At 56.5% G+C, this 9806-nt stretch overlaps 1 protein-coding gene across 3 annotated transcripts; it reads right to left on the bottom strand.

Moving 5' to 3' along the window:
• Positions 1-389: 389 nt before the first annotated feature.
• LOC108526254 (esterase OVCA2) lies at positions 390-8723 on the bottom strand. Of its 3 annotated transcripts, none has more exons than XM_017866909.1 (10): positions 8534-8723; positions 7940-8097; positions 7670-7791; positions 5146-5214; positions 4594-4750; positions 4375-4475; positions 3132-3210; positions 2681-2821; positions 2400-2507; positions 390-1674 (listed from the first exon to the last, which is right to left on the bottom strand). In XM_017866909.1, exons 1-9 carry the CDS (start codon positions 8634-8636, stop codon positions 2418-2420), a joined length of 1020 nt encoding a protein of 339 aa, XP_017722398.1. In that variant the 5' UTR covers positions 8637-8723; the 3' UTR covers positions 390-1674; positions 2400-2417. The 3 variants fall into 3 exon arrangements, 2 of the variants coding, with proteins under 2 accessions (XP_017722398.1, XP_017722407.1); XR_001884479.1 differs by having other exon boundaries at positions 1651-1674; positions 2044-2507; XM_017866918.1 differs by lacking the exons at positions 3132-3210; positions 4375-4475; positions 4594-4750; ... (2 more) ...; positions 7940-8097; positions 8534-8723 and having other exon boundaries at positions 394-1674; positions 2044-2507; positions 2681-2749.
• Positions 8724-9806: the final 1083 nt, after the last annotated feature.

Raw genomic sequence — 9806 nt, 5'->3', positions numbered from 1 at the left:
AGGCAGGTGGATTGTTTGAGCTAAAGAGTTTGAGATCAGCCTGGGCAACATGGCAAAACCCTCTCTCTACAAAAAAATATAGAAATTAGCCAGGCATGGTGGCACATGCCTGTAATGCCAGCTACTCAGGAGGCTGAGACAGAATTGCGTGAACTCAGGAGGTCAAGGTTGCAGTGGGCCAGGATCTTGGCCACTGCTCCCCAGCCTGGGTGACAGAGTGAGCCTGTCTCAAAAAAAAAAAAAAAAAAAAAAAAAAAAAAACTCAACAATCCTCAAAGTATCCAAGAACAACTAACTATACTCCCCAAAGAGAAAACCAGCTGGATTGCTTAGGCCTTGGCTGTAGTCACTAAAGAATGGCATCAATCTCAGAAACCCTGAAGATGGGATCAATTTAGGAAGAGGCTGTTTATTCTGTACTGTCTCTGGCCTCCACCCAAGGTCTGGCATCAACCACCCTTCAAGCTCATAGTTCAGCGAGGTTAGAGCACTTAGAGAGAAGCAGAGAACACAGCCAGGTTTTGAGAGAAGACCAGCACACAACTCTCGGTGATCTGGGTAGAGAAGACTGAACTGCTACTGTGGTTCAGGCAGCCTTGCAGGTGATGTCTTCCCAAAACTTCTCAGATGTATATTCCTCCCTGATTGTGCCACTGAGGCCTCCTTCCCTTCAGTTTGGGCCTTCAAACTTCCACCAATAACCTGTCAGTATGTGCACCCATGCACGAGCTTGTCCTGGGACTCACAACTGGAAACATCTCCCTGCTTGGTGCTGCCCATAAGACCATGTAGATGGCCAAGAAACCGACTTCCATTATAAAATTTTGTGTGTGTGTACTAGGAAAAAGATGCTCAAAATCCAAATCACCACTTTATTATGTGGCAGTCACCATGGTGCCAGCCTCTGTCTTCCCCAGGTCACCCTCCTAATCCAGGGCTCTCCAATCATTTTCATGTTTGAGGTTCACAAGTCAATGTCCATTAAGGCCTTGTGCTCCCCTTTTCTTCAATACAAGGCAGGGCCCATATAATTTGGGTCTCAAGAATTGATAGTTGTCTCTTAACTGGTCCTGGTGAGGCGCACTCACAGCAGTGGAGGGCCCTGGGAGGGCACAGATGACGGAGGCTACCCCAAGAGGAGCTGGATGTAGGAGCAGAGACATTTCTTGATCTTTCACTCTGCAAACTGGTCCAAGAACTTGAGGTAGGCCTGACGCTGGGATGCAGCTGCTGGAATGAAGTGGCCACCAGAGTGGGTGAGGGTAATGGCTCCGGGGAATCGGCTGGCCAATTGCATACTCTCCTGAGAGGGGATGACTTTGTCAGTGTCCCCGAAAACATGCAGTGAAGGCAATGACAAGGGCCTTTGCAGGATGGATTCCTTGAACCCAAGGCCCCGGGGACAGAAACCAGATACCAAGATGATAAACCGTGGCAAGGGGAAGCGGGGATCGCCTGCCTGGCCCAGGGCACATACAAAGGCTGCTAGCGCAGCCCCTTGGCTGAAACCAAGAAGGCCGTCAAAAGGCCCCAGCCTGTTGAGTGCCTGTGCCACCATCCCCAGGGATTCCTCCAGGCCCCTGCATACGGCGGGCTCTTCCAATGGGGAGAAAACGTCCGCCTTCTGCTCTGAAAACCACCAGCCTCGAGGCTGCTCCTCTGGAGGGCAGGACCCTACAGCGATATGGGGAAAGAGGATGGGATTAGGGCATGGGAGGCTCCAGGAAGGAAAGAAATGAGAAAGGGCGGGAGGGTTCCAGACGACAGGAAAAGAGGGAATCGAGGCGAAAGTCTGGGGGAAATGAGAGGCGGGGAATGGATTGGCCTAAACAGGAGACAGCGGAGGAAGACGACGAAGGCGGAAGCCTGGGAGGACAGGCTGCAGTTTGAGCAAGAGGGTATGGGTATGGGCGGCGAGAAACGAAGGGTGTGGACTGGGTGGGAGGAATGAGGGTGGACGCAGGGTGGGGTATGCTGAGGGGTGTCGAGGGGACGAAACAAGAGGGAGAAAACAGTGTATTTCCGGAGCAGGGCTTGTCTCACCGAAGTCTGATCTGGCGCCCTTGGGGCCCGGGGCGTCGGGGACCGGGTGCGGGCCGCTGAGGCACACGAGCTCTGCGCGACCCCGCAGCGCCTTCCTCAGCGCCCCGGTCTTCTCGCGGAAGCCCCGCTCGCTCTGCCGGAAGCCCGCCAGGCACAGGACCCGCAGGGGTCGCTGCGCAGCCATTATGACCGGCAAGGAGCGACGGAAGCACCGGAAGCGGTCTTTCCCCGACCGGAAGTAGAATGCAAAGGGCGGAGCCAACCGCCCGCAACACCCCGAAGGCGGGCCTCGGAGCGCCAAGGCGTTCCCATGACAACGGCAAAGAGCGTGGCGCAGCCAGAGCAAGGGCGGATACCTGAGGCCCCGGAGCTTGTCAAGGAGCAAGCGGCGCCACCTTCTTGTCTCTGCAGCTGCAGTCCTCGCAAGCCACGGCTGAAGGGGGATGCGTGGACCCCTCCTGCACCTGAGGTTGCAGACTTTGGTCAGGGTCTCGTTTCTGCGACCCTGCATTTCCCTCCGCTCCGCTCCTGTGCATTTCCCGCCGCGGTCGCAGGGCGGCGGCCTCGGCTCGTGTCGCCAGGGAGGCGGCCAGTGCCCAAGCGCGGTCTCTCCTCCCTCCTGGCAGCCCCCGCCTACCTTCCCCCGCGCGGGTCGGCCCGGGGTCTGGGGACGCCGGTCCAGGCCGTGGTTCACCGTCCAGGGCCCCAAGGAGCTGCCAGCGTAGAAGTCCATCGGGTAGGGCTGCTGCCAGGGAATGTCCCTCAGAGCCACGGCCGCCTAGGGGAGGGGTGCGGACAATCACATTTGCCAGTGTTTCTCTGCTCCTGGATTACTGAATTCAGTCCTCACGATGGCCTGTGAAGGGCACACTGTCCACTACCACAGAAGGGAAATGTGTGGTTCAGAGAGGTTCAGGGCCTTGCCTGAGGCTACACAGCTAGGAGGTGACTCCGTTGGAGAAATGGAGACAGTCAGCCTCCGGAATCTATGAACATAGCGAAATGCTGCCCACCCACACCACTCCACTGCGGACCTCGCCTTTGAGAACCATGTCTAAAGCCCACTCTCTCCCAGAGCTTGGTGTTACCTCATAGGGTGTCAGCAGCGGCTTGGGGAAGGCTGTGCCCCAGTCAATGGAGAGACGTGGACATGCCACCTGCACCCACCTGAAAAGGGAAGCCAGGTCAGACCCTAGGAAGGGCCTCCTCTGCCAGCAGCATGCTGAAGACCATGACAGTGCCCCAGCACACCCATTCATTAACAGGCTTTATGAATCCTAAAGTAAAGACAGTGACCCACTGCTGTTTGGAATACCGTATTCTTGTGTGTTTTCTCCTGTTTCCTCTGCCGAAAGCTTTCCAGGGCAGCTCACTGGTGATAGTATCCCCAGAACCAAATTTAGTACCTGGTACAGGGCAGGTGTCAGCCACCACTCAAACGCATCTCACAAGGACAAACGTGATGCTGCCATTGTCTCTGAGCCCCAGAGTCCCAAAGCAGGGATGACCCAGTTAGCCCTCCCAGGGAGGTCTCTGTAAACATTAAAATTCCATGGCCAGGCCTGGCGAGCCTCGTAATCCCTGTCACTTTGGGAGCCGAGCGACGGGCGGATCAGCCGAGGTCTAGGAGATCGAGGAGCGCGTCCTACCATCTCCTGGCTAACACGGTGGAAAACCGTTTCTACTAAAAAATACAAAAAACTACCCGGCGCCGACGGTGGCGGGCGCGGCCTGTATCCCAGCTAACTCGGAGGCTGAGGCAGGAAGAATGGCATCAAACAATCCATGGAGGCGGAGCCTGCAGTGAGCCGAGATCCGGCCATTGCACTCCAGCCTGGCGCTGACAGAGGCGAGACTCCGTTCAAAAAAAAACGACAAAAAAAGCCGGCGCTTCGGGCTCAAGCCTGGTAATCCCACAGCACTTTTGGGAGGCCCGAACGGGCGGATCACGAGGTCCAGGAGAATTGAAGACCATCCTGCGCTAAACACTAGTGATGATCCCGTCTCTACTAAAAAATACAAAAAACAGCCGGCGAGGTGGCAGGCGCCTGTAGTTCCCCAGCTACTCCGGGGCTGAGGCAGGAAATGGCGTGAAACCTCGGCGAGGCGGAGCTTGCAGTGAGCTTGAGATCCGGCCAGGACTGCACTCAGCCGGGTGATCAGAGAGAGACTCCCGTCTCAAAAAAAAAAAAAAAAAAAACAAAAAAAAAAAAATTCCATGGCCATGGAAGCAATTCCTGTTGGCTCAGCCTTCAAGACGAGATGGGCAAGACCCAGCTTCTAAGCTTCTTTACCTGGTCATAGCCAAGCAAGTAAGGTGGGGAAACTCACACATCCACCTTGGGAAGTAGGCTAAGCTTGCTGGGGAAGATCTCAGAGAGGAGCAGCCTCACGAAGGAAAGGCCCAAGGCTTGGAGTCGAGATTCCAGGTGCTGTTGGGAGAGGGAGACAGGGTGGGGGTCACCTGGTCAAGCAGCCAAAGCTGAACCTGTGGCCTACAGGTTTTCCCAGCTACTGCCCTCCTCCAGAGGCTGTCCTGAGCCCACTGACCTCCAGGATCTTAGGACTGCCCTGGCGGCCCAGAGTGCCCAGAATAAGGCCCCAGGACTTAGCGGAGCGGGCGGTGGCTATGGCTTCCTGGCGAGCGGCCCGCATGCGCTGGTGGTCATAGTGCTCTCTGGACAGGACTTTGCTGTACGGGTCATACCTGGAAAAGCAGCAGTCAGGGTCACAGTGCAGCCACCGTGGGGACTACGACTGTGCACACAGCTCCTGACTCAGCCCCGTGGGCTCCTGAACCTTTAGGCCCCACACAGGTAATTAGGAACAGAGGCAAGAGCGGGGATTGTCATTAGGAAGACCTGTCCCACAGCTGGGGCAAACACAAGAGACGGCAGCTTTAGGATCTCAGTGGAAACCCCAGGAGACGGGTACGCAACAGCAGCCCTGGAGCTAATGCCCAGATCCAGGGCCCAAGTGCCTCAGACCCTTAGGGCTGGTGGCTTAGTGGCCAGGAAATGGGGATGCAACCCATTGAAGGCCTCAGTGGCAGGGAATCTCACCCCACACCAGCTGGTCAGCCCAGCCCGGCCCAGCCCATACCGGTAAGCGGGGACATTGGGGTTGGCAACCATGACAGACTCCAGATGGAAGCGGCCATCTCCAAGATACCTGCAGGGGTGGAAAGGAGGCTGTAAGTGTGGTTTGGGGCAGCAGAAGAGGCACTCGCTGGTTTAGAAGTCCACAGGGCTGGCCGGGCATGGTGGCGCACGCCTGTAATCCCAGCACTTTGGGAGGCCAAGGCAGGCGGATGACGAGGTCAGGAGATCAACACCATCCTGGCTGGCAAGGTGAAACCCCGTCTCTACTAAAAATACAAAAACTTAGCTGGGCATGGTGGCATGCACCTGTAGTCCCAGCTACTGGGGAGTCTGAGGCAGAAGAATCACTTGAACCCGGGAGGCGGAGGCTGCAGTGAGCCGAGAGTGCACCACTGCACTCCAGCCTGGGCAACAGAGCGAGACTGTCTCAAAAAAAAAGTCCAGAGGACTGAGTTCACGGCTGGCTGTGCTGTGACTCTGTGTAAACTGGAACAAGCCATCATTTCACCTCTTGGAGCCTTGGTTTTCTCACATGTGAGATAAGGAGTTTGAATTGGATGACTCTATTTACATAATGCAGAATCTAAGAACTGTCCCACCCCAAGCTTCTAGGGAAGAGTGAAGGAGCAGCCCGGCCATGGTGAGGCCACCTGGGGTTCTAGAGATCCTCATTTGGAAGTTGGAGAACAGATTCTCCTTTACAAGCTCAATACAGATGTGGACAGTAGTGTTCAAGTAACCAACATTTCTGGCACTGTAGAAGACAGTTTTTCACAGACACGGGTGGGAGTGGGGGATGGTTTCAGGATGAAACTGTCCCACCTCAGATCATCAGGCATTAGAATCTCATAAGGATCATGCAACCTAGAACCCTCACACACACAGGTCACGACAGGGTTTGCGCTACGAGAATCTCATGCCGCGGTGGATCTGACAGGAGGTGGAGCTCAGGCGGTCATGCTGGCTGGCCCACCCTCACCTTCCACTGTGCGGCAGGGTTCCCAACAGGCCATGGGACCAGGGGTTGGGGACCTCTGATCTATGCTGTACATGAGGTTGCAGGGCATACAACGGCTACTTTCTGCACAAACTAGCTCTTGCGCCCAGTTACTGAGTTATAACAATAGCTACCTCATTTTAATTTTTTTGTTGTTGTTGTTTTCAGACAGGGTCTTACTCTGTCGCCGAGCCTGAGTGATTCAATCATGGCTCACTGCAGCCTCGACCTCCCAGGCTCAAGCGATCCTCTCACCTAAGCCTCCTGAATAGCTGGGACTACAGGCATGGACACCATACCCAGCCAATTTTTCTTCTTTCTTTTTCCTTTCTCGTTTTTTTTTTTTTTTGAGAGAACAGGGTTTCATTATGTTGCCCAGGCTGGTCTCAGACTCCTGGACATAAGCAATTCTCCTGCCGTGGCCTCCCAAAGTGTTGGGATTATAGGCATGAGCCACCACGCCCGGCCAACAGCTACTGTTTATTGGACTTGTGCCTTCTATGTACCAGGCATAGACTAAGTACCTGAAGTGAATTAGTTCACGCAGTCCTGTCTACTCATCCTCCAAGATACGTATAGTATACCCATTTTACAGAAGATACAACTGAGGCTCAGGGATGTTAAGAGACTTGCCTAATATTAAACAGCGAGGAAGCAGTGTATCTGAGGCTCCACCCCAGGCTGTACCAAGTGTGCCCGCAGACATGCTGTCCCTGACAGTAGCTTCCCAGCCCTGAAGACTCCAGAGTGTGGAAGATAACCTGCCTGTGGCAGCTCCTTCTCTCCCTCTTGGAGACCACACTTCATTCTGATGAATGGCTAACACTCAGGGTGTCCCTCCCTCCAACATACACTTTGAAGCCCCCAAGGGTAGAAACTGAGTGGCGCGGGCACAGGGGGAATTCGGCTCAGGGAGCAGGGCTGCCAGGTCTGGGCTGGGGAAGGCCCTGATGTGGACCTGTCTAGGGGCAGGGATGTCAGGCCTGTGGGAACAGCCTCTGAAGCCCCAGAGGTGGGACTGAGTCAGGGAGTGTGCCCTTCCCTCCCAGACATTAGTAAGGAACGGGGCTCCCTTCTCTGGTCCCAGTCGGGGGAGCTGTCGGCTCTCAGGCTGGCTGCATTCACACAACATTAAGCATTTCCATTACCTAAAATAATTAGGCGGCAGGAGACACACTGCTTCTGCTTGTTAGCTGTCCGGATGGTAAATTAATGGGGCTGCAGCCTGGGCGTGCCCATCCATCTTCTCCAATTACATTCCCACCATTTCCAGCCCACCCTCATCCCCCGCATCAGGCCCTCTGACTCCTGTCCCCACCCTGCACAGCCTTCTGGGTGGTGGACTGGGCAATGGAGAAAGCGACAGTAAACCTGAAGTCTGGTCCCTGTTTGGTCCCCACCTTGCAGTGTGACCTTGGGCAGGTAAGGAACATTAGATTTGATTTCCTTCCTGGATGATGAACCTCAGGCTCCCTCCCAGGATACATTCATGTCTCTAGGACTTACTTGGCCCCCATTTTTAACTTACACAACGGCCTCCACTTCTTTGGGCAGTCGGGGGGATGTGCAGCCCAGAATCTCTCCAGGGGACAGGGGCTTGCACTGTGGGACACTCACACGGTACTCAGCTTTCAGCTCCTGGGCGGCTGCCTGTAGGAATGACAAGGGAAGGGAAGCCAGTGGCTGGGGCAGGAGAGCCAGGGCTGAGAAACAGCCTGGAGCACCTGGGGATCCAGCAACAGCCAGAGAGTGGCTGCTGTCCACCCTGCGGGAGGCCGAGGATCCTTGTTCCACTCACCTGCAAGGTCGACACAAACTGAATGGTGCTGACCAGGGCAAGGGCAGTGGCTGGGGGAAAGGTGAGGCGGAGAGAGTCCAGGAGGTGGGTAGTGTCTATCCGGATGTCCACAAAGACGTACAGCACCCGGAAGTCTTGGGCCGAGGTGTCCATGGGAACTGCGGGAGGGAGGAGTTCAGGGGCTGTTTGGGAGGCAGGATCAGCAGAGGGCCTGGCCCAGGCTCAGGTCTCTGAGCAACCAGGCCCAGTGGCTTCAGCCTGGGGGTAAAAGGGGAGGGTAGGAGAAGAGGGGGTCACCGGTCCCCTAGAAGCTCCTTCTCAATCGGACATCTCTGTCACCCGGCCAGGGCCTGGCCTGCTCTACGACCAGCAGCCTTTCAAACACCCGCATCTGGGACACAGCACAGTTGCCAAGGCAACCAAATCCAAAGGAAAGATCTACCTGCAGAGCAGGCAGGCAGAGGCCACCCCAGAAACCAGGAGGGACCTCATGTCTCCAAGCAGGACAAGAAGCCACTGCCATGGGGAAGATGAGTGTGCAGCCTGCCTCCCTGCCAGCCCCGCCACCGTCCAGATGTCCTGGCCCCGCCATACCCAGGCAACTGTGGCCGTAGTGCACCAAGAAGTCAGCTCCCAGGGCCCTCGCTGTGAAGTCATCCACACAGCAAGCCCCATAGGTCACGTCACCCATCACCATCACTTCAGCCTCCGTGAACCTGTCAGGGGGGTGGGGGGGACAGTGGGACAGGGACACAGGGAGTGGGGTGGGAGAGACCCAATGCTGGGAGGGTGTCTCAGGGCCCAGCTCCTCTCTCTCTACTTCTCCAGTTCCTTGGGTTGGCAGCTGCCACTTCTGCCAACAAAGAGTAGGAGGGGCACAGCTGCCACCTCCCCCAGCCTGGCAACCGCTCCTGGAACTGTTGCTGCACGAGGACCCTCATTCCTCTGCCCAGGCTCAGGCTGCAGGAGGGACCCCAGCCCTCAGTCCGGCACACATGGGGTCAAAAGACAGATGCCCCCTGGCCTGACTCACCCACCCAGAGCAGTGAGCACGCACACACACGCAAAGGTCCTCACTCCCATGCTGAGTGCTGCGGTGGGCATAGGTGTGGCTGTATGGATACACACAGCCCCCATCTTGCCCGGACCCCCACTCCCTCCCCATCACAGGACCCCACTTCCTCCCCACCACAGGCAGGGCCCCCACTCCCTCCCCACCACAGGCAAGGCCCTCTCGCCTGGACCCCCACTCCCTCCCCACCATAGGCAGGACCCTTAGTGCCCAGGACGGGGGGACCCAGGCACAGGTCCCCCACAGCACATGGCGCCACCTACACGCCTCCTGCCTCAGGAAGAGGAGGCTGTGGCCAGAACACTGCCGTGGGATCGGCTGCCAGGCCAGAATCACTGGGGGAGGGGGTGGGTGGGGAAGACGTGGGTGGGGAAGACGTGGGTGGGGAAGATGTGGGTGGGGAAGACCCTGTACCCCTAAACTTACCTTAGGAATGGAGGAGAACCCCCTCTTCCTTGGAAGAGACTCACACTTGGGGTGTGGAGCCTGGCTCAGTGACTGGGGTCCCCCCATCCTTCCCCTGGGGGTGTGGCAGTGGAAGAGTTGAGCTCCTGCTAGTCACCCCCTCCTCCACCCCCTTCCCCAAATCAGGCTGTGCCCAGAAGCAGATTATTCAGCTCCTTAGAATGCAGCCCAGGCATCTGAGTCAGCCAGAGCACTTAATTTTTTATAGATTAAAATGTATGCAAATTGGCCTGAGCCCCAGAGAGCATCCCCAAGGGGCAAGAGAGTAGGAGCAGGGAAGTCAGTTTGTGGTAACAGGATTGGGGGGGAGGAGGCAGCAGGGGAGGGGGA

This window comes from Rhinopithecus bieti, unplaced genomic scaffold (genome assembly GCF_001698545.2).
Source record: "Rhinopithecus bieti isolate Rb0 unplaced genomic scaffold, ASM169854v2 scaffold_22, whole genome shotgun sequence".
In the NCBI taxonomy this organism is placed as follows: domain Eukaryota; kingdom Metazoa; phylum Chordata; class Mammalia; order Primates; family Cercopithecidae; genus Rhinopithecus; species Rhinopithecus bieti.
The sequence above is the reverse complement of the archived record's forward strand: the minus strand, read 5'-3'. Positions and strand labels throughout refer to the sequence as shown.